The sequence below is a fragment of the Centruroides vittatus genome, unplaced genomic scaffold, assembly GCF_030686945.1.
Source record: "Centruroides vittatus isolate TY-2023 unplaced genomic scaffold, ASM3068694v2 scaffold_324, whole genome shotgun sequence".
NCBI lineage: Eukaryota > Metazoa > Arthropoda > Arachnida > Scorpiones > Buthidae > Centruroides > Centruroides vittatus.
The window spans coordinates 353,137-379,199 of record NW_027122701.1 but is presented as its reverse complement, the minus strand read 5'-3'; the positions used below and the strand labels follow the sequence as shown (position 1 = coordinate 379,199).

Genomic DNA, 26,063 nt, shown 5'->3' with positions numbered 1-26,063 from the left:
CACGTCTTTCATTGTGTGCTTAAGAAATGCCGTCTAGTGGCAAAATTTCAATATTCTATTAAAATTATTAAATCCAATTAAACGATTTAAAAATGACCCGTGATAATTAAAAAAATGCCGCTGTGATTGCCGAGCGAAGCAAATGCATCCGGATGGGACGCTTCGCCTCAATACTAGATTCGAGTTTTAAAGGTGAAGCGACCCTGGCAACTTGTCGCAGACGACGCACGTTCCGAATGTCCACGGGCGTTTCGCGCACTACGAAAGAGAGCAGTAGCGACCGTCGAGTAGCATCGTGTTAAGGGAGCTCCGGTGATTAACCGTGACTGGTGCATATTAGAAATGGCCACTGCCGTAGACAAAGATGCCTTATACGCTGCCTACGAAGATGTCAGATCGGATTTGACAAAAACTAACTGGTAAGTGTTTTATATTTAATACAAAACGTGTTATCCCCATTTCTTTATCGTTACCATATTTTTTTTTAATTCATCGCGATTGTTTCCGAGGCATCATTCACGAAACTATTGGTCTGTCCTTCCCAATTTAATTATTACAGTCGGAGAAGAGACTTATGATGTGATTTAAGATTTATTTTGTGGAACGAATAAAGTGTCGGATAAAAATCAATAAATTCTCTTAACGTCTGGATCGGGCAGACGGCGTTGAACGGAAAATCCATTTGGTTGCATTTAAATCCCATTTTGTAGCATTTTTAGAAAGAATTTAAACATTTCATCCCTCCTGTTCTTATCATCTTTTTATTAAATAGAGACGAACCGATTATTATTTAACGAGATACGATGTTTAATCTAAGACACGCATAATTTCTTGAAGATTATTATTTATAAATGTATTAAAAAAAAGTCTGAAGTTCAACTAGTTGAACTTTAATACTGGAATAATAACGATTGTTATTCTGTTCTACATATATATATTTTTTTCTTTCACAAAGAAAATCGTTTAAAAAATTTTCATTCTAACGAAACGAGTTCTGTTTGACACACAAACTCGACTTCTATCAAATGCATCCGCTTTTGAGTCGTTTTCGGAGAATTTTCTTCTTTTCCTGAATATTTACACCTCCAACTTCCAGTATTTGTCATATGATTTGTTCTATATCTTTATATTCACTTCCTGATCCGGATTAAATTTTTTTTATCCTAAAATAATATAGAAAAAATATAATTAAGTGTTTATTGTAATGCCTAAAAAGCTGACTAATTATTAAAAACTTAGAGGGGGGAAATACAAATTTAGTCATTAATTTGCGTGACGTCACAACCCGCGCTAATTCGTTGTAGGTTTTATGGAGCCGGGCACATTTCACCTAATCAACATTCGAAACAGTTTTATGGTGTTCTAAACGTATCGCTTTAATTAATTTCCGATGATAAAATTACAATCGAAAAGACAGAACGAGGCTAATTATTGATCCATTACGCGATAAATGATTATTATGATGCCGAATTAATTCAAAAATAAATTTTTAAGGCTTCGAAATAAAATTCCTGAATAAGATAATTCGATAAAACATTTCATAGGAAATCAATGCGGGGCCATTTGTCATTCTGAGTCGAGCCTTAAATCAATACGCGAAAAAATTATGTAAACTGCAACCCCATTGGTCGATATGAAATTAGTATTGAAAAATTGTCCATTTATTTCCCAGGAGAGATATTTAACGCATCCGGTTTGATGATTTTCCTCCCTCCCTTAATAATTGTGTGGCGAATATCTTTACACAAGTTTAGTAAAGTCAACTATATATATATATATATATATATATATAAATTTATAGAGATATTCTTTATAAAAGTATTTTTTAATTATTATAATTAAAAAATATTTTATTGGAATTTATTTTTAGGGCTATCTTCAAATACGAAGGGACCATGATTTCCTACGATTCTTCCGGAGACGATCTATCAGAAATAAACTCCAAATTTTCTGGTAAGGGAAAAAAAAAATCTGATTAACCTTCATGAATATTAATGGATTTCAGAATTTCCATATAGAATATGCAAAATAATGCTGTTCTGTTGGAAAGCTTTGATAAACAGTTAAACCTACATAAGCGAGGCTAATATAAACGTCTGCATTAACATATAAAGCAGCATGTTTTTTTAGTAGCGATTTTTTGAATTTAAAAAAAACCGTAATAATTATGCTACCGAACATCTTTTTATTCCGGGCATTGATTAATGATTATCGGAATATAACAATAACTGCTATAAAAAAAAAAATCTGCCCTCTTTCCTTGAACGAGAGATTAATGTTCGCCTTTATAACGTTAATCGCTATTTTGTAGATCATAATCACACATAGCACGACTTTGAATTTAATAAAAATGTTCAAAGAAACGTTGGATATATGCCAAAGTGAAGTTTGATACCTGTAACAGATAGATATCTCGAGATACCGTTTTGATAAATTTAATTCAGATAACAATAATGGAAAATTTCACCTAGTAAATTTACCAAGTTTGGAAGAGATTTAATTCATTTTATTTCTTAAATTTTCGTTTTATAATTTCGAGATTTTATGAAAATCATACAGAAAGTTAAATTATAATTTTTAGTTACTATCAAATATTAATTAAATATAAATTTTATAACTATTTGTTTTGTTTTTTAATTGTTTTATTTTCATAATATAACAAAAAAATTGTGAAAATCATGAAAAAACAATTACTAAATTAATACATTCCTCAATTGCTAATAATTTGTTTGCTCAGATATAATTTTGAGAAAACATTTATTACTCTAATAATTTTTCCACGGAGTTTATAATAGTTTAAATTGTAAATTTTATATAATATATAATAAAATATAAAAATTATTGGATAAATTTCAAAACAATATATTAGATTTTGAAGCAATTGGCAACGCGTACAGTTGCTTCAAATCTAATAAATGTTTTTTTTTTTTTTTCTAATTCACGTCTTTTTAAAATCTGTTTATATCTATATAGTTTTATAGTTGTCTATTTTGCACGGTCTATTTAATTTTGTTTTTCGAGTAAAATATTAATGCGGGCAAAATTACTTTACTCATATAAATTACCTGTTAAAAAATAAATATATCCTTATGCTCGTTGAATTATTCAGAGTTTACGTTGCTCCTTGAATTATTCACCGAGTTTAAGTTGCTCCTTGAACTATTTATGAAGAAAATTCGAAGAAATAGATTTACAATTAATACAATTAAGAATAACATTATTAAATAACAGCGGATAAAATAATGTTGTACTGTTGTTCTTATATATATATATATATAATTATATATAAATGTATATATGTATATTATATTTAAATTATTTTGCATTTATTATTTATTCGGAATAAATACAAAATGAGAATGGCGTGGATATGATGCCCCACATTTTATAATTATAGTTTATATATATATTAAGCGTGATTATAAAACTAGAATATTCATTTTATAGTTTTATCTGATAATGTTTTATTATGCTTATTTTTATCTATAAAAAATCGCGTATTTAGGACTTAGAATAATAAAATTTTCATATATATATATATATATATATATATATATATATATATATGAAAATTTTCTGATGTTTAATTTAGGTTAAACGCAAAATACTTTGCTTAATATGGCAGATACACAACTATCTTAAAGGAAGTTAAACTTAAGTTAAATATATAATTTTTCCGAAGACTAAACATACAAGATAGATTTTTTTTTTTTTTTTTTTTTTTTTTTAAAGGCTGTGTATAATAGTAATTTTGTAAATTTTACATTTTTTACTCAACATATTCCTATAAAAATGCTACTACTAGGAAATAATTTTTTAAATTTAAATTATGTAAATATATATTCGTAAAACATGAACGCCCAACGAAAATCTAATGATTGAATATTTGTTCTTTTATTATGCTATTTTATTATTTTCTTAAAACTACTAGAAGCAAATATCTCGGTTAAAATGACCGTCTCATCAATTTCAAATTTGGAATAATAGTTACTAATTCTTATAATGGCTCTTAGAGCTAAGAGGAAATACTTTTTTATTACGTGATGACAGCCTGATGCTTCCTCGTGGACAGTTCTGTTAGATCGTGTCTTATCTTTACTATTTCTATACAGGATCGAGCCTCTTAATTATAAATTAAAAAATAATATCACGAATCTCTTGAAATATCTAATCGTTAAGTAAATTTGTTAATTGATTGTAATTCGAAAAATGGGAGATTGGTCGTCCTCATTCTGAAAAGTTATTGAATTTTAAAATATGACAATGGATACTTGAAAACTTTTTAATGATTTTATATAGTCTAGCTCATAATTAAAATATATACACACATATACACACGTGTATATACATCATTATTAAATTCTACATTTGATTATGTTTATCGGGTTTTGGGATGGAAAGAAGGTGGTACTTCCTAAAACATCATTAAAATGCATTGTCATCAGACTCAGATTGTCCTCACTTCTATCTTAAAGTCGATGAAATTTGAGTTGCAAGATTTTAGAACATGATACAAAGCAAGTTAAATAAAACATTTGATTAATAATAAAAATGATTTTAGGTAAAAACATCTGTATAAATTAGAATGCATTTTTACTTTCAGTAGACGAAAACACTGATTTAATAAACTCGTTGTTGTTACTATTATCATCAAATTTTGATTTGTTCTCAGTCTGTCCATAAAAGAATTGAATTTATGACAGTAATTCTCTCAATAGTATTGAAAAAATAATTTTGATAAAGGATTTTAATAAAATTTAATAATAGAAATGTGTGCGTAATTTCGCTTTACTTGTAATGTATTGTTAATAAATGTGCATTATATTCCTATACAGATAACTCGTTGAACAGTTTTGAATTGAATGACGTTTAAAAAAAAATCTTATAACTTTGCTAAGTATCATGTTAAAATGTTAAAGAATCATTTTTTAAAAAGATTATTTTTCTGGAAAGAGTCTGTATTGCATGTATTTCAGTTAGTTTTGGTAAAAGGACTAGGTAAATGTTTGTTGTAATACAATTGTCAGATATCGAGATTTGACATTTTATGCCTTTCAATATAAGTTTTTTTTTTAATTTTTTCATTGCGTTTGTCTAACAGAAAATAATTCATGAGAGAATATCGATTGCCTGTATATTCTTGCTAAAACTTTTGGCTTCTGAGAATTTAAATGCTTTTGTAATCAATTGAGTTTCTCTATAAATACAACTTAGTAAATTATCATTGATGATCTTGCAAGAAATCAATTTGAGATTTCTGAAACTAAGTTTTTTATACAAAAAAAAAAAAAAAAAAACAATTTGAGATTTCTGAAACTAAGTTTTTTAAAAAAAAAAAAAAAAAAGCTATCAACACAGTGAACATAAGACCTTCAGTATTAGTCAAACATTTCTATTAGATTATGACATTATTTTACAATAATTGTAAACCCCGTGATAATGGGGAAAAAATATATAACTTTTCAGCAAATTTGCTGATTGAATAACTTTAAAAAATTAGTTTTTCTTATACTTTCCCCAAGAAAATATCCTCGATTCAAAGATTTAATGTGGACAAAATCAGAAATTGACAACTGGAAAATTTTGTGCTGTAATTAATTTAATTTTCATTTTCTTTTGGAGGAGAATGGTGATTAAACTTCTGCATTACAATAATAGCATATTTTAAATAAATAAAAACATTTACACGCTTTTTACTAAAAAGTGAATATTATACTATCGTTCGAAATATTCTCAACTTTTAAATGTAACATAAGGATTTATTTAAACTGCGTGTGTCATTTATTATTCATATTTGATGAATTGCTGTAATTTGTACTTTCATATTTGTAATCACTGGACATTCTTATCTGACGTGTCATTTTCCTACATACATTTTACAAATACAGTTTACAAATTTTATCTGATTATAAAAATTGGCAAAACTCATTGTATTCATTTATAATTCATTCATAAGGTCATTATAACGTCAGAATTTATAAAGTTATGATTTCTTTACATAATTTTGTACATTTAATTGACTAATTTACTTCAAGTATCTACTAACTCTCGTGAGTGAATATATCTATCTGAAAAATTATTTCATTACTATATTTTTTGGTTTGTTTAACGGGGTATGGCAACGCAACACATGGGAAATCTGCCAAGGGAAAAGATGCCTCCCGAAACGAATTTTTATGGGAAAATGGTTCTTATGTGTTGGACCTGTGAAGAAAACAGGAAAACGCCTAGCATGTTGGACACGAACCCGCGACCAACTAGCGGTGTTTAGTGGTTTTATCTATTCGGTCATCGGTGGACATCAGAAAACAAAATAGTCTGACAGTGAATGATAAAAAGTAGAAAATCGACTGCTATAGGGAAGAAAACATAACAAATAAAATAGGCTTTAACATTATTTAACTTATTTTTTAATATTCGGTTGTAATTATATAATATGTATTATATGCATTGTTATAGGAAAAATGATTCATATTATTGATGCACCCAAGTTTGAGTTTTAATAACGATATTTAAAAAAATTAAACGAATATGCTTTAATTAGAATAAATATAAAGAAACTGAAAAAGGCAGATGATGATAAAACGAAATCGTATGATACATATAACGAAAAATATCACAATTTACAATTTCAGCAAAATACAAAACTCAGAATTTTGACTTAACCGCAGGTTCCTAATGCAATTTTTAAATATCTCTGGAATGAGCTCCAATGAAAAGACGTACAGTCAACTTAAAAATATCTGAAAATGCTTCGCAGAATTTTATAATGACCAGAACAATTTTTTGTACTTAAAATGTAATTAATAGAAATTATTTTACTCCGAGATTAAGTTGTATAATTCAATATTCTTATGTAAATGGCACTAGAAACGATAAAGGTAATTAAGAGTGATTTTTAGAAAACGCTTTCCAAATGGAGATAGCTCATTAATATTTAAAGCAATATGTAATGTAATTATTACTTTTGTACTACATATCTGCCAAATATATCGTTAAACGACAAAATATTCTTTCATTATTGAAATGTAAGTTGACGATAACGATTTTTAGGAGGAAAAAGAAGTTATGACGAATCATTGACAATTGTTTTTTTTCTTCTGCCTCTTTTTAGCAAAGTTATTTTAAGAAAAATGTTTCATACGAAAATAATTTCGTAATTTTTCTTTTAAAAATATCTGAATCAACATGATTCAAATGCTTTTATTCAGAATGTAATTTTCACATTATCATGCTGCACCAGTATTTAGACGATTCGAAGATGACTGTTCCCTTTGTGATTAAGCGTTAAGGCATCAGACACCACGAATTTTAATACTATTAAGAAAATTAAATGTGGTGGAATTAAAAGTTACCATTGACCTCTATGTAATTTTAATTCTTTTATCATAATAGAGCTGGAAAGGAATTACTCGAAGTATATTTTAGGATTCTATTATTACTTTAAACACGCTTTTAAAATACATTAATAGTTATCATTAACGATAACATACTTTTTTAAAAATATATATAAAGTATTTACATATATAGATATTATTAAGACAATTTATTCTAGTTATTATGCTTGAAAATAGTCACAAAATTTTAACTAATATACAGTAAAAAGCATTAAATAATTTTATTTTCTAAATATAGGCTCTATTTATATTTTATTGAATAATTTTATTTCAGAATTATTAAATTTAAAAAAAAATATTCGAAATCGTCAGGTTTTGCATATAGAAATGTATTATATCATAAAATTATTGTAAACGAAAATTTATTCTGTGTTAAAATCCAGATTATAATTTTCTCATATTTTTACAATAATTATATATGCTCAATCTATAAATCGTGAAAGAAAATGCCATTTATTCTTAACACTTCATCGATTAAAACTGCATTAAAAAGTTTCAACTTTACACTAATCAATATAACATTTTAAATTGTTTTTATTCTATTGGCTTACTCAACAAATGTATTTTGGATAAATAAATTTTTTTTTTCATTTTGGACACTGCCCAGTGGGCACTAAGAGGGTCTTTTTAATCCTATCTATCATGCGTTCTGCCTGGCCGGATGATGATTGATATGTCAGGCCCACTATAGGGGGGGAGCTGACATATCCGGCAAAGACCATTCCCCGAAAGATTCCTGAAGGTTTTTCGACAACCCAGATTCGAACCCGGATTCGTGAAACGATAGGATTAACTGCTTCGGCCATCCGGTCGTCGTATGATTGAGAATTAGTAATTTTGGTACGATTAAATTAACTACTTATTCCGCTCTAATAAATAATGACATTAAATATAGAATCTGAGAATAACTAATGATGCTAGTTTTCAATTTCTTAGAAATATTGCAAATTTATAATTTGTTAGCAGTATATTAAATTAAATGTGTGGATCAAAAGTAAAACACAATGAATTCATTGTTTTACTTTTAAATTCATTTATCTTAAACAAGCTCGTGCACACAGGTTTTGAGAATGTAATCCTCCACATGGAAAGAATTAAGTAAATTAATAAAGCAGTGTATTTTATGTAGCATCTATTTTGTGCCCCGTTCGTTTCTCCTCAGTCTACTGTATTGTGTTGCTCTGTATATCTATGTTGTAAACATTAATAAACTACGTTATGGAAGAAATAACGTTCTTTTTTTAAAAAAAACCCCCACCCACCCTTAAAACCCTCGGGCCTGATTTTTTATATATGAATATTAAAAACACAAATTTGAAAAATGCTGCGATTGACAAACAAATGTAAATTTACTACCGTTCCTCTATTATTAAATAGGCAACTTACTGAACTACATTCACTAAATTTATTGATAGTTTTTTTTCCAGTCGTCGAAAGGAAAGTAAACAAGATATTATAAAATAATTCTTTATTACTACTGCTATATGGATTTTTATCTTTGGATGTTTCAAATTGCATTCTGTTAGGAAAAATGCAATTGGAAACGTCGTTCAATTACGTTCTTCACTTTTTAATCATTAATACAAGATAAAGTGTAAATTCACTTTATCTGTCTTGCTGAGTAATTGCAGTTTTTCTTGGTTGGTTTAATGGTATACGACAATGCATCAAGGGGATGCCTCCCGGGAGGATTTTCTATGGGGGGAAAGTGGCTGCTTATTTATTACCCACGTGAAGAAAACCCAGAAAACTCCTCGTGGCCAGCTTGTTGGCAAGGTGCGAACCCACAATCAACCTACTACTAATGTTCAGTGGTTTTATCCAGTCAACTGCTGATAGACAATTGTAATTTTCCTTACACTATAATACACTACAATTTCAGATGGCCGAGTGGCCATTAACGTGCATCCTACCGACCTGAGGGACTGGGGATCAAATTCGGGAAGTCGAAAAACCTCGGAACTTTTTCAAGGAAACGGTGTATTTCGAATGTGTCGGGTTCCGTCCCTCACCAGGCGGTTGCCTTCATTGTGGGCCTGGCCGAACCCACAATGGGCCTAGGAAAAAAAGCTCTTAGTGCCCACAGGGTGGAAAGAATCCAATATATATATATATATATTCAATATTGGAAAATGTAATTAATTTCAATTTATATTTTGCGTTTAATCTTTTGGGTTTCACTTAACATCACCTTTTTTTTTATTAACGGTAAAAAGAGAATTTTTTTCTAGTTCACTTGCTTTTCCATCAGTGACCTAAGTGAAAAGAATCATTTTTCTAGTCCATTAACTTTTCTATTATCAATGTGCTGTTAAAGCGTAAGACATATTTATTGCTAGCGTGCTTGGTTTTCATCGACAGGATTTCATTTGTATTTGTATTAATAGATTTTCTAAAGATTTTTTTTAATTATCCGAACAATATTTCTTTTTCTTGGACTTTGTTTTCTAAGGAATGATGTAAAACACGACATTTCAGTGTGTAGACGCGTTCTGAGCTATTTTATTGACTAATGTGATGTTTCACATTAGTACAGTTGACATAATAATGTGATGTATTTTAAAATTTTTTATCGCTCAAATACAATTCTTTCTAAATTATACGTATAATTTATATAACGTGACTAAATGTATAATTTAGCCATTAAAAATGGTTCTTTAATTTTTTATGGTCTGCTTAATTTCCAATTAATGAAACATTAAGAAATGTTACGAAATAGAAAATTAGTTTAATTTTTAATTAGGAAGACATTTTACAAATTTTCTTATAATAGTTATTTTTAGTTTCTTATTAAATTTAATCAAAGATGGTACGTAAAATCAATAAAAACTGATTGGATAATTGTAAAAATTAACGTTTAACTATTACGAAACCAACTGTAATGAAATTTATTTACGAAATTCTCCTAGTCAGAATACTCAACAATGGCCAAGTGATAAAATCATTGAATACTGGTGGTTGATTGTGGGTTCGTGCCTCACCAACGGGCCGGCGCGTGGAGTTTCCCGGGTTTTCTTCACGTGTTTAATCTATCTTTGATATGTCGGGCCTCGTCCCTCATTACTCGACCGCCGCCTGTTCTGGGCTTGACTAAACTCATGTTGGATTGAATAAAAGGCCCTCTTAGTGCCCACAGGGCGGAAGGTGAAACATTTACTGATTTTTTTAATGCTACTTCCGGGCGGAAGCTTTTAGCGTCGCTGCATAGACTTATCTGGAATAATTTGTGATAGAATTAAGTTTATTGCCACAGGAAAAAATCAGCTGTTTTAAACAATTCTTTTTAATGAAATACGAGTAACTTAATTTATTATTCAACACTTACATTTTAATTACCGGTATCTATATTTTACTTTTTTTTTCTTTCAGCATCGATCCAGCCAAATTCAATCAAGACTTCAGTTCTTGTAAATTTATAATTTAAATTATTTATTAATTTATTCGAATGACATTCCGATAAGCATATATATTGTTTATTTTTTATATTTATTAAGACTTTTTTTAAAATCGCTGAATAGTAATAAGCTAATTTTCGAAATTATAAAAATTACTATAGTAGATATTTACAGTATGTACAGTATTTATCAGTAAGTCACACGCAACTCAACAGAACTGTAGTTTCCGTTGAGAGTGAGTAGATTAAATATACTATTAAAAAATGCACTATAAAAACACTATAAAAATTCGATTTTCTGCACTGAGGAAAATAATTCGTCAGCAGTTTTAACTAACTAATTACTCGAATTTCAATTATTGGTTTTTAATAAAATCGGAATGTATTGGAATAAATCAAGGAGGGGTTTAAATGGGACGATAGGGGGTCCTAAGAAACTAAATAACGTCTCACAAAAAAAAATGTAACAGTAAAGTTTCAGATGTCGAGAGCAATGTAAGGAAAGGACATAAATAAAAAAACTTTTCCACGAAATTTAAGAAATTTTTAAAGACTTTCTTGCATAAGAAACACTTAGACCAAATGATACTAATACTAGTTGTTGTCACCATACAATAGTAGTGAGAATTCGTTTGCTTCGTTATCTTTGGATATGGGGTAGTATCAGAACTAATAATTAAATCATGTGCTCTTATGATATTTACTGTATTAGAAAACGATTTTGAGAATCCTCATTGGTGAACTAACGTTTTGTGTTTTTCAAAACTAATCTTTGTATAAAGCATTATAAAGGCAGTATTTGGCGAGTGAAAGTTTACTATTAAGTATTGTATTATCAGTGGTACGTTATAGCTTCATGGAAGATCAGGTAAATTTAAATTAGGGAGGCCCATGTACTGTAGACATTTTTCTTCAGAGAAATTTTTACGGGAAAATATTTTCTTATAAGAGGTTGATTTGGTGCCCCTGTTGGTAGGGGCCCCAGGCCAGGCCCGCCGTAAGCGGGCGTGCAAGGCGTGCACCGCACGTCCAGGGGGCGGCAAATTGGTATTTCTGGCAAGCTCAGCGTAGGTAGTCGTAGTTAAACAGAGGCGGCATAATCGGTATTTTACACGGGCGCTCAAACAGCTAGCGGCGCTGCTGCCCCAGGCAATTGCCCTTTTTGCCCATAGGATAACGCACCGTTGTATATTATTAACTTAGTGAGTTTATGGAAATATTTTTGTTGTATTTTGAACTTGAATTTTCTAAATACAGTAATATTTGCAAATAAGTTTTTTTAAGTTCATCGTTATCTATTATTAAAATGTGATAATCGTTTCGAAATTATTTCTGTTGCAAAACTAAAGAAACGTTTTTATCAACAATAGTATTTCATTGGCAAAAATACTATAATCAGTTTTATCTAAAATTTGCGTAACTTACAATCTTTCCAAATATAAATATAAAAGTTAAAAACAACCCACGAGCAATTATTTGTTGTGACATCGTCACAATGCCTGGCTGCAATTTTTAATCATATTTTTAATTTATTCAATTTAAAATATGTGCTCCATCTCAAATTTTGTAGTGTCTTGCCCCTATACATCATACTTTTCTCTATAACAACAGTCATACCGGTCACCTATATAACTCCATTCAGGAAAATTTTTGAATTGAATTCATGGGACCTCTAGTTTAGACCGGACGTTCGTATATAGTTAATCGAGGCCTCCTGCTCCTAAGCTTTTCATATCTGAATCTCGACTTTCATCTATCTAATACCGTTCTTGAGATTAAGAAAAGACAGATACAGATGGACGACAGTGAGAATTTATAGGTCTACAATTTTTTCAAGTTGTAGCTCAATAAAAATTGTTGACAAGAACAAATTAGAACTTTTTTTTCCCTACTGTGCCGCTCTGAATTAGTTCCAATGCTTCAGACACACTGTGAACAACAATCAGGAGTCTTATTTATCTCAAATTTTGTATAACAATTCCGAATGTCTATGGAATTTTGATATTTTATACTCTTTCTTGGTGAAGGTATTTTACAAAGTACTGTTATTTTTTTCAGACATTTATTACCTAAAGGACGTGTTTTGTAATAACAAATTCAATTAAGAATTTAGAAACATTAAATTATAAGACTATAATTCTAGTAATAAAGAAAATAGGCTTCCTTAATTAGCAGTTTGTTTCGTTCGTTTACGTAATTACGGTGACAAGCTTTATTCACTTCAGTGACAAAATATTTAAAATGTGTGCGCTCTAAATCTAAAATTTCAGAATTAAAATTATTATTTAATATTATTGTTTTTATTTTATATAAAATATAGATTAATTCTTTAATACATTTTATTCTCGTACGGCAGTAATTTTTTCTTTTTTCGTTTCTTCTGTTGTTTTTGGTTGAAAAACATAAGTGTTTATTTTTATCTTATCACCTAGATGTTGATGGACTCCTGTAACGGAATTCAGAATAAGTGTCCCTTTTCTCGCTGTAGGGTGTTTTGCATTTGGACACCGAGCAAATGCAATAAAACTTTCCTTTCATCCTCATCTCATCTCATCCAGGAAGAGAAGGGTCAACGACTACATTTTATTGAATTTCTTTCGTCCTCGCCTTCAACAGCCTCTCTTAACAAACTGACCGACGAAATTGCTTTTGAATAGGAGAAATATTGAATAGAATATTACGAGCAAGTATAAAATAGCAATACTATCGAAACCCCTATGTATCCAGCGGTTTTGAGTGTGTTGAGCTTGAATCTTTGATTCATATTTCTGGAAACCCGATTGATATGGTCGATTAAAATTAAAAATTGGAACTTTCTGCAAAAAAAGTCAAATCATAAAGAATTTAGAGAAAATGTTGAAATTCAACTATTTAAAGATGATGAGTTGGAATCTGGAGTCTGTTAGTCTCGAGATCTTATCGCTTGGTTACTTGATAGTCGTCGTGTTTTTAGTTGTTTACATATTTCAAGGAAAGAATTTCGTTCTTTATCTCACAAAAGCAAAAATCAGAAAGAAAATCGAAAATCACCTTTAGAAAAAGAAAGATAAAAAGAAAAACAATGACTACGACAAAATAGAAAATGACGGGATTTTCATTGGTGGAACATGTTGAATTCAAATGCGGTTCTCGTAGAAATAAATTTTTTCTTTATAACCATACATTAAATTTTAACGATTAAATAGTATTCTTTTAGTTTAAATTATAGTTGTATTTTAGGCGAACTTCTATAATCATTGCTATATTTATCTGTTCAGTTTGTTCCTTTTTCTGCCACTGCCATCCTCTTACTTAATGTAGGTTTTTTGGAATATTTAATTAACGGTGATAATTTAAAACAGAATATTTGTGTATTGACGTTATAATTTACTTCTTTAATTTAGAGGAAATATGAAACGTATACATCAGCTTCAGACAAAACTAAAATAATTTTTTCCAAAAAATTGCCCAAAAAACAGCAATCATGATCATGTTTTCGAAGAAATAAGTAAAGAAATAATGGAATCAACTACTACAATTTGAAGCTGAAAAACCAAAAACTTCCCAAACCAGTTATTTGTATTATCCGATTCTTACGACATTGACAAAAATGTCAATCAGATTAATGATGCAAGTACAGAAGTTGATGATACGACATTCTACTTCATTCTATGTATTTGAAATCATTTTCAACATTCAAATTTCCATTCTCTGATCTTCGTTTTTTTCCTTAAAGGTGAAATGAGCTACAAATATTTGAACGAAAATAAATGGATCTTCTACTTTGAAATTGCATAAAGGGATTTACTGCAAATACAGTGTGGTATTTGCTAATTTCGGAGCAACTTATCGATATGTGCCTTTGCAGAAGTTGGCAAAGAAACCGTTAAGAACATTTGCTAACTTGTGAGTGGAAAAGATTGCTATCTAAAAATATACGAATTTACCTCTTAGAAAATCTATAGCGAGTGCTCTGCAATTTTTTAAAATTTATGAAAATCCGAATGAAAATATTAATAAAGTAAATAACGAACGTTTAAAACACGAAGAAATTCTCAATAGAGTAAAGTTTATTATCGAAACAATTGTATTTTTAGAACGAGGACGAAGTTCCGAGAGGAAGAGATGGATGATAGTGACAGATGATCCTCTGACTAATGATGGGAATTTTAGACAGCTTTTAAAGTACCAAGCTAGATCAGGAAAAGACTATGATTTAGTAGTTACTCAGATATATATATATATATATATATATAACTTACTGCATTAGCTTATTTTAAGTAACACAATGCAAAATCACTTGATCGATTCATGTGGTAATGAAATAAGATATAATTTTAAATAGTGTAAAGAAGGTAAAATAATATCAATATTATTCGACGAGATAAACTGAATTCTATCAATACCTAATTATTGCTTATGTACCTAAAATGAACGAAATGAAGATTTTTTTTAACTTTATCTTAGCATATCAAAATCCACAACCGTCACTTATGTGAAACACTATAGTCATAATAAAGGAAATAATTTCATTTGCTAAGCTGTCTCCCAAAAGAATGATTGATTATATTTTTTAAAAAAATGCGGTGAAACAATTAAAAACTTGTGAAACGAGATAATGAAAAAAATCGAATCACTAGCAGGAGTTAGAAAGATATTCAGATATTCTAATGGCCTTACAAAGAATGCATTACGGGATGATATACAACTTCCACAAAAATAAAAATATTAACAAAAAGCCTTTTGGGTTTGGAATTTACGGTAGCTTTGCATTGTCAAATATTCATTTTTCTATTTGCAACAACGATGTTTCAAAAGAAAACATTGGACTTATTTCCAAGCTTATTCTCAGACGAAAAGCATTAATTCTGTAAAAAAAAAAACTTAGAAACAATGTGGAGAAGGAATTTGAGACAATTTTTGTTAATGTTAAAAAAGCGTGTGAAGACTTACATAACGGTTCAGAAAACAACAACAAAAAAAGCAAATTGAAAGAACAAATGTTCCATATTCTGATCCACAAGAATACTGGAAATGTATTTACATAAGGTTCCCCTGATGCAGTTTTATTAGATTTATATGACCAATTTTCAGAAGTACCGGTATTTGCTTCTACGACAATTGAAGAAATGCTTAATATATAATGAAACCATTTATCCTGGAATGAATCGATTGCTCAGAATTTTGGCGCGTCCAATTACCAAGCGCTTTGCTTGCTTTTGCAGTGATAAATTTCGCTTAAAAACTGGATGACTTTGCTTAATAAAATGACCTATAGTTGATAGTTAGGCTACAAGCATTATTATCAAACGTTTGTGTGATTAATTTCGTGAAAATGAGGATATATAAAGTTAAATATACAACTGAGACCGACAGTAAATAATCTTCTGTACCTATATTATCCTTAGTTAAACTGCTAATTGATCAATAGCTTAATCACCTTGGATTCGAATTAAACAGTGTAAAGAAGTCTTTCATTTAATTAATAAAGTCAATTCATTATAAAATTACTATAATGTGCAGATAATGGCGTAGCTTTAACGGATATAAGTTACAAATAGTTCACTTTTTCTGGGTATTTTGATCTTTTAATACCACATGGATTTATAAACTGGGCGCCGCCATATTGAATGATACAAAACAACGAGAGTGAAGGTTGTTAGCCTTGTCTCTCGCTCAGCGAAGTCATTGATGACGACATTTTCGTTCGTGTTGACCAATGAGTAATTGGAAACACTCTTTATGTCACAGCTGGTAAGCATTGTTTCCTCTGAACGCAGCTTTTCGAAATTGACAAGAGAGGAAAATTTATCTTCGATTGTCATAACAATCGAAGAGATTATCTGGATTGGTTCTCTCAATATTCACGGTCCACTGGATAAAACCACTAAACATTGACAGTTTGGTCATGGTTCGCATCTGGCTAACGGTCTGGTCACGTGGAGTTTACCGGGTTTTCTTCGCGTGTTTAACACAAATAGGAGCCAGTTTTCCAAAGAAAATCCCCATCCCTTGGCAGATCGCCCACATGTTGCATTGCATTATCCCATCATTCCACTCCACTCGATATTCGCAGAAATATCGATATAAATGTTGACAAAACAATAGATACATTCGGTGCCGTAAATAGGCAGGTGCAACGAGTACACGGGCACAGGGTTCAGAACGAAGGGGCCCTGAAATGGGGTATCAAAAATGATCAGTATTATTTTAAATTTTGTCTTGTGGGACCATTTTCGTAACGTTTTTAGTTAGTTAGGATATAAATGGTCGGTTATTTTTTATTTTTGTTTTTTCTATTTTTTCCCAAAAAAGGGGGAAGTCAAAAATAAAATCTTGAACAGAACACATGAAGGGCTAGTGACATCACTGGATAGGTTTGAAAAGTCTGCAAACCCCCGTAGACTGTAGCTTATTATTTAAGTAATTATTATATTATTGTAGTACAGTACTGTTATTTAGATCTTTTGAGGAGTTTTTAATAATTTTTCATAAAATAAAGGATATTTTTAAAAATTATTTACATCGCTAACTTTCGCTTGTAATTAGTAATCAAGCTTTATTTTTATTTCGTCGCATCAAAATAGCGCCCAAAATTTATATTTATTAATTTTGTAAATTGATTACATAAAAAAGTAATATCAAATTTTGTTTAATTAAAATAATTTCAATAATTAAACAAAATTTAATTACGATTAAAATATGTTGTAATTTAATAAAATCCACATTTATTAATTAAATAATTTAATTAATTAATTAATTAGATAATTAAAACAATTTTTTGCGAAATTGCCGTTTCTCCATAAACTTCATTAAACAAACTATATGTTAAAAAATTTATCATAAAAACTATACGTAAAAAATTGTTGGTAATCATTACGAAACATCATTACTACAGATTTTTCTTTAAAAAAATCTGTATTATCTTCCGGCAATTCGCAATAACTTAAAAACAAAATTTCATAATTTTTCCCTCCCATTTTTTCCTATATTTTATATCCTGTAATGATGTTATTTGTTGCTGGAAAAATATGATCCAATAGTATTTTTTTTAAATTAATTTAAAAAATATATATATTTTTCGATGAACCGGAGCTACCACCGGCTTTCTGCCCTTCAATGTTTGAACGTGGATCTGATATATTTCTACACACCTTAGCTGTTCTGTTCTGATTCTCTATCTTTCTGATCTTATCGTAATTCTGTTATTTTAAATTTTTAGGTCATATACAAACGAATCAAAAACAAATTTACTATAAAAGCCAGTTGGATTTTAAAACATACATCTTATATGGTATAATTATACTAATGTAATTCAAATACGCTAATCATCAATGTGGTTTAAACATATTTCCGTGTCACTTCAGAGATGTGTCCGGTTGTCGGTATAAATAAATTGTTCTTTATTTAATCCTTTATTATTATTACTACTATGCATGGGTGATTTACACTTGAGTGTTGAATGTGTTTTAGTTTTTAATCTCGGGTGCCAAATTAATTATCATAATCAGAGAGAAGATAGAACTGAATATATATAATATATAAACTGATAATAAATGTATAATTGTCGTCTTACAAAATGTTTAGAAGTAATACTTATTAATACTTTAATTACGTCATATGATGACAAAAATTAGTTTGGCGATCGATTACGATACGTTGTTTTCATTTCTTACATTTTTGTCATAACAAACTACGGTATTTCGGATGTAAAAAAAGTATTTATTATTTGTTTATGAATGAAATCTTTTTTATTAGCACATTCGTAATGGAGTTTAGACTAAAAAAAGTGACTATCCGTTTGATATTTACCATTCACATTGTCTGCTTGAAAATTTCTTCACAGGCTAATAAGCATATTCATTTTGCTGTTAGTTCCGAAGAAATCGTATATGAATCATGCATACTATAAATATTACCGCAAGCAAACAAAGAAATTAAAACGGCAAAATGAATTTATTAGGTTATTAAACTTGGGCTATTAAATGATCTGCAAGCAGAGATAAACGGTTGTGTTTTTGTATCTAATTCAGTTGCGAAACGATTTTTAATGAAACATTTCCTATTTTTGTGCTAAATACACGACGAAGCGGTTTGAATTAAGAAAAGTCGAAAAATTAGAAATCGTAACAGTGTAACGGTTAAGTTTACATCGTGTTTTTAAAATTACAATTTTATTGAAAGCATTATTTAGCATTCGAATGTTTGAAGGCAGTCTTAGTCTTATCGCTTTCTTATGCAGTAATATAAAAATGTGGGCAAAAAATAAAATTTAGTCAATAGTTTATTTAAAAACTTTTCATTTAAACCACAAATAAATCTAAAAATATAGTTAAAATAGTACAAGAAATATCAAATATTAAAAGCCTTGATGGAATAAAATCTGTTAATGAAAAAATTAAATATCAAAAATTTTACAACCCAAAAAACAATGAATACTATATAAGAAAATAAACGCTAAAAGATAAATAAAACAGCTTCTTGAGAACATAATCATGTAAAAGAATTAAATAAAATCAACTTTGACAATCGGAAAGGCTAGAAGAAGAGCTTAAGTCAATTTCTAAAATATAAAGTCTGTAAAATTTAAATATTTTATCAAAGCTTTTTTTTTTTATCAGAAACTGATTACATTTTACTTTTATGCTGTTGGTAGAAGAAAAAAATATATATATAGTTTTTAAATATCTAAAATTAAGCTTGGTGAATAATCTCTATTTACAAATTTTCTTTCGTTCGTGAAGATAAGATACTGTGTTTCGGGAATACGTTAGGATGGCAAAAGTAGAAATTGGAAGATATTAAAGATTATTTAAGACCTTTCAAATTTTCGGAAAGATAATTTTTAAAGTAAATTAAAAGATTATCGACTGAAACTGAACTGAAATTGATGACGGAGTTTCTAAAACTGTTATCTGCACTTTCCATCAGTGTTTTACTAATATATAAATAAATGCATATAGGTACTGATATTTTCCAGTTAATATCTTATTCTATTCATCACATACTTGACGTACATGAACATGTTATATGTGGTATTAAAGTTACCAAAAGATAAATAATAATTTTTTTATTATTTATTAGCTGTCGTTTATTATATATAGCTGATAAACGGCAAGTGCTTTCAAAAACATAACGCTGTCGTTTCCACAATGTGTTTTTTTTCTTTATAAAAAAAGGGATGGGCCTTATTTGGCGAATGTACTGTACCATATATATATATTTTTTCATTCTTATTATTTAATTCATTGAACAATAGTTTTCACTTTCCTGGCTTTGTTCTATATAACAGAGGAAAAGTATGGTCATCGGTCAAAAATTTACCCCTCAAAATTTTTATATTTTTGGACTCTGGAGACTTCGAAAAATTCGAAGGGGGGGAATCTTTAGTGGTAATTTTTCAGGATTTTTTGTTGTTTGTGTGGTGGGAGCACGATTTTGTTCACCCTGTTTGAAGCTTAATAACTTTGCTTTTGTCGAAAATTTCTGAAATTTCGCAGGGAGATTTGCGTATTAGAGGGATTGGTGCTATTAAATTTTGGTACAGGTCGAGGGGTGGGAGATAAAGAAAGTCGTATATCATATCTCGAGTAGGGTCGGACTTAATGACGATTTTCCTCGTTATTAACATTTACGATTTTTTTAACTCCTCCCTAACCTCAAAATTAAGCTTTTTGCCGTTTTATAATAATTACTAACTTTTTTAGTTTTAAAATATCATAACATAAGGCTCAGCACGCAGTTTTAAATGTTGCCGGGAAAGTTAAGCAACTCGTTGTTGGATTTTTTAAAATTGATTTTCTTCAAGAAATATATTTTTCAATTTTTATTTTGTATTGTGTTCGTAAATACGATATATCAGATGTAGGTCTATGTTTTACTATAAAAGCCAGTTGGTTTTTAAATTTGCTTTTTATTTGTTTATGACCTAAAAATATAACCTAAAAAATAGCAAAATTATGATAAGATCAGAGAGAGAATCAAAGAATCAAAACAGAGCATCTAAGGAGTGTATAAAAATTCAGATTCACGTCCAAACATTGAAGGGGGAAGCGGTGATAGCTCCGGGTCATTGAAAAAGTTTTCCAGTAACAAATAATAATCATTAAAAAAATTTATTATTATTAATTTTTAAAAATCTGTGTTTCATCATTACAGGATACAAATGATGAGAGGAAGAATGAAATGTTTAAGTTATTGCGAATTGCCGGCAGATTAGAGTACTAGCAAATCTTTTTAAGAAAAATTTGTATTATTTCGTGATTATTACCAACAATTTTTTTACGTATAATTTATTTGATATATTTTTTAACATGTAGTTTAATAAGGTTTATAAAGGGGTGTGTGTGTGTGAGTGAACAGTTTTATGTTGTACAATCTTTCTTTGTCAGTGGCATATCCAAGATTTTCGGAATATGGGTGCTACTCAAGGCATATTCGGGCAGATCGAGGCACGTGCCTATTCCTTTTTCAGAGAATGGATTTCTTTAGTTACCTAGTTTACTTTGTTAATAATCTTAACGCATATCGTATCACTTCAATTAGATATATTTAAGTAATGAAATCGATGGCTTTGGTAACAAGAGAGTGCTGCAGCGTCAGAAGCACTCTCCTTGAAAATGTCCCAGAAAAAATTATTATTGATATTGAGACTTGTTCATAGAAATCATCATTCCTCATAATAGATAGGCGTAGCACTACAAGGAAGGATTTCAAAAGGAATGACCATTTTCGATTTCTCGTAAATATTAACGGATGCGTTAAGAAACTAATCGTTCATATCTGATCGGTGGAAGTTTATAAATCTCAACTTATATGAAATATAAGCATTATTTATTCTAATGAATAAAATAACTCTAATAATAAGCAGCTAATAAACCATTTAAATCAATTGCTTGCGTTTCATTTACAGCAGTGGTTCTTAAAATTTTTAAGAGACTTTTTTTTTTTTTTTTATAAGAAAATCTTTTGCCATCTACATTTCTCTCAAAATACACTGAACATGTAATTTTCTTATGAAAATTTTTATTCTAATAAAACGATAGTTGTCACTTTTTGATAGTTATTAAAATTTTTATCATCATAATTTGATTTCATTTAGTGTATATCTGTATGCTATTTTACTTTTGTTTGAAATATAATCTTGTACTATGTCAATGTTGATAACGAAGTTTCGAATGTATTTAATGCTATGTTGTACTGAAATTCGTAGATAGAATGAGGTGTATTTTCGAGTACAACTCCAAATGCAATTATTATTCATCATTTCTTCGCTCCCTCTGGAAAGATCTCACACCTCAGTTTGAGAACCATTGCTACAACTCGGCGCAAACGTACTATATTTAAATATAATTTCGGTAATGCTGTTGAATTATACTTACGTAATGTTTTAGGAATCCATACTTCTATTCCATTTTTGACAAATTTTCTTCGCTTTTCTGTAGACCATACAAAAATATATTACCAATAGTTTAAGACAACTAAATTTTAGCCAAGATTTTATCGAATTTAAAGCTAATTCTTAAGATATTTTATTATATTAAATAATCTTATTGCATTTATATAGTCATAACAGAATCCTAAACCATAGAATATTCTACAAATTATGCAGCGATCATTAAATGATTCGATACCATATCTATCGATAATAAAAAAAGGGGGACGGATCTCTTAGGGCATTTTATATTTCAGTACGGGAATTGATTAAATTAGCTAAACGTTTTATTTCTATAGATTAAAATTTCAAATAAAATAAAAAAATCCAAGGGATAGGGACAGACCAGAAGTGATGGTCTGTCCCCATCCCTTGGATTAACTATTATGGATAATTCACTGAATCTGAGAAAGAGTGCTGATTTTCAAGTAACTTGCTAAAATGATAAAAACGATTTTTTTGCCATATACAGTATTTCATTTACGATCTTTAAAATATTTTTCGTCATCAAATATGAAATGTAACCGAGTTTATAGAGTAACTATATTTCCGACTGCTTGTGAAACTCTACAGATATTAAACTTTCGTATATCTATTAAATTATTGTTTTTAAAAACTATTAAATGAAATATTTGCAATTCTTACTTATAAAATGTAATTTATATTAAAATGATTTTATTACAATGCAAATTCGTAGTTTTATAGAAAATCACTTAAGCAATTTTTGATAGGTTTACATATAGAAAATTCCTTTAATATAAATATATAACAATGTTAAATCCTATTACTGTATTCATTGGCGTAGTCAGGATTTTGTTATGGGGGGCCTAGTAGAGGCTGTAATTTTCTGGGGAAGGACACCAGGTTAACTGGGGGGGGCGTGCCCACCCATGCCCCTTCCTGCCTACGCCCATGACTGTATTACAAATACAAATATTCTGATCGCGTTTTTTTTATTTACCAAGAGCATGATTGTCAAAAATATTCTATGTTAAGTGTTTAGTGCAATACTTTTATTTCTTTTAATAATTACAATAAATGTAAAGCTTTCTGCATTATAAAAAATTATGCTAAACATTGAAAATCAGCTAGGTAAGAATTATTGATGGCAGATTAAATTTTTTAAAGTACTATTGGTTTGGCATATATATATGTGTTAAGTAATTGCTTAACTCCCCCATTACTGAAGGGCTCTCACTACATTATTTTGAGAATTACTATTTACAAGTAAATAAAATATTTGACCTTGTAATAAATTGTTAAAATCACAGGTTGAAGTCTGGATGGAAATAATAGTAAAGACATCATCCTGCCATACTGGAGAGTTTGGGTGCTTGGTCCTTATAATGCAATCTATGAAAATTTCTTCTAAAATTTTCATAGATTGCATTATAAGGAAATTTACATAACTAATATAAACTGAATTGATTCAGATACTTTGTGGGTTTTGCCACTCACTATGGATGGACATAATTTAAGAGGAGCATTTTTATTTTCCATCCTGTAAATACTATCACCCTATTATATCTTCCAATGCAGTTCAAATTTTCTAATCTGACATTTCAGGATGTACAAGAGATATTTCCACAGGGAGAAATTTGGTTCAAGATTCACCACTATAGGGCTAGCAGTTCCACATTTCATGTTCAAGACAAGTGACAAAATAATGTTTGTCATCAGTAATTGCAATAAGTGGACCTTAATAGTGTAATGCTGCATAGCATGGTCCTATTCTGAAGTTAAAGAACAATATTTTTTTTGTCTGTGGAATAGTTGACTGTATTGCACCATCCGAGAAGCATCAGTCTTTTTAAATGACTGTGGTCACAAGAATTAAGATCCAGAGAATGAAGTGGCCATAATGAAGGTGAAACACTCATCTGATCATTACTTTTCATCAAGACTAATGTTGTTGCAGCAATACACACCACTACACTATTTAACATTTGGAGGTGTCCCTTGTTGTCTTACATCATTTTTATGCATTGTCATTGCTGCAGTTGCAAGACAAACTGTCACTTCCCAATACTTCTGAGCTACAAGAAGAGGTCACAGGGTTTTCAGGACTAGCATCAGAAAAATAACAGACCAAGGATAAATGTGGCTTGAACAAGGATAAGTCACACTTGCCCAAAGTCAGTGTGGGGTTTGGAATGTGTTGCCATGTAACAGTATCCATGTGCCTGTCAACATCTTCCACTATATGGTGAAAAGGATTTGTACACAGTGAATTATTTAGTTTTTTCTAATCTATTTATCTGTGTACAGTCAAGTGACTGTAGTTTTCTATAATCAATCATTCTTTGATGTCAGAACTCTGTAGTGCATTCACAACATTGAAGTATGCTTTTCATAAAACATTGCCAAATTGTTGTTTTATGGAATTGCTATACGATATATCAAATAGTGTCTGTCACTCAGAAGAATATAATGTTTATAAATTGAATATATTAGAAATTGGCATGCTCATGCACAGTACAAAATAAATACCAGTAATTAATTTAACATGAGGCTTGGACATAGCCTTAATGATCTATGACAGCATGGGTGAGGGGTAGGGAGTGATGCCTGACCTATATTTACTATGAATTTCAGGTATATCATGAATAAACAATTATATTTGGTTCTAAAATATTATATTTATCTTTAAATTTGTTTTAGATGACGAACGAGCCTTTGCCTTTGTACGTGTCATAGCAGGTGATGAAATGAGCAAGCGTACAAAATTTGTATTTTTGACATGGATCGGGCCAAAAGTGAGTCCACTTAAGAGAGCAAGAGTTAGCACAGATAAAGCATTAGTGAAACAAATAATCCAGGCAAGTATTTTTCTTTACTACAATAAAGTATTAATTTACTTAACTAATTAGAATGTTTTAACAGAATTTTGCAGTGGAACTTCAACTAGAGAATGCTGACGATTTGACAGAAGACTATTTGCGGAAAGAAGTAAAGAAAGCAGGTGGTGCTAATTACGGTACAGGTATCTGAAGTGTCAACATATGAATGTTTGTGTGCCCAAAGGTGTAATAATATATGGTCTTTTTTTATATAACCAGAATGTCATAAAAGTGTCATGGATATTTATAATAGGTAACATTTTTATTAAGGCATTGAATAGATCTTTCCATAAAGCAATCATATCATATACATGCAAACTGTGATAATCATTTTGTATGTGCTGGAATGTATCCAATTTTTTTGACCCAACAATTTTTATTGCCCAACTGGAAATATTCCAGAGGTAGACCAAATCTATGATTGAAGCGTCCATTTTTCTTATTGATGTTTTATGGATCAACATATTGCTAAATTTTTGTGTGAATAAAAATATTGATATTTAATCATGTTTATTTCTTAAATTCCTTTTAAATTAACAGTAGTAAATGTTTGGATCCATAACTGGCATTTAATTCAATATTTTATATAGATTTAATCACATAATTTGAGTCAAGAGTTACTTGACCTAATTTAGTATACACAATTTGTACATTTTAGAATATTTAACACATTTATTTTAATTGAAAAACTGAAAATTACCTAGTTAATTTTTTAATGATTGATAACAACTTTTTCTTAGACAAGCACTGTGCTTCTCAAACTTGTTTGGCTTGATGATAGTACCAGATGTCAAAAAGACATCTGAAACTATATGACATAAAAATAATTTTAATTATATTCTAAAATTTCAAATACAGAAATAATACTCTATAAAGTTGTAGCTTCAGAAAAGTAAAAAAGAATTATATATATATATATATATATATAACTTTATTAACTTCACAATACACAAATATATTTCCATATTAAAATAAATTTTGAAATCAAATTTTTTGAGGCAAAGACGACTCTCAGAATA

General features: G+C 29.4%; 1 protein-coding gene across 1 annotated transcript; it reads left to right on the top strand.

The window, feature by feature from the left end:
* The first annotated feature begins 202 nt into the window (after nucleotides 1-202).
* LOC136988168 (coactosin-like protein) lies at nucleotides 203-25,548 on the top strand. The gene is made up of 4 exons (XM_067285998.1): nucleotides 203-419; nucleotides 1,871-1,953; nucleotides 24,866-25,023; nucleotides 25,088-25,548. Exons 1-4 carry the CDS (start codon nucleotides 343-345, stop codon nucleotides 25,193-25,195), a joined length of 426 nt encoding a protein of 141 aa, XP_067142099.1. The 5' UTR covers nucleotides 203-342; the 3' UTR covers nucleotides 25,196-25,548.
* The last annotated feature ends 515 nt before the right edge of the window (nucleotides 25,549-26,063 follow it).

Coding starts and splice junctions, on each gene's coding strand:
- LOC136988168 (XM_067285998.1), top strand. CDS start 343: ATGGCCACTGCCGTAGACAAAGATGCCTTATACGCTGCCTACGAAGAT. Junction 1,954..24,865: donor AATAAACTCCAAATTTTCTG/GTAAGGGAAAAA, acceptor AATTTGTTTTAG/ATGACGAACGAGCCTTTGCC. Junction 25,024..25,087: donor TAGTGAAACAAATAATCCAG/GCAAGTATTTTT, acceptor ATGTTTTAACAG/AATTTTGCAGTGGAACTTCA.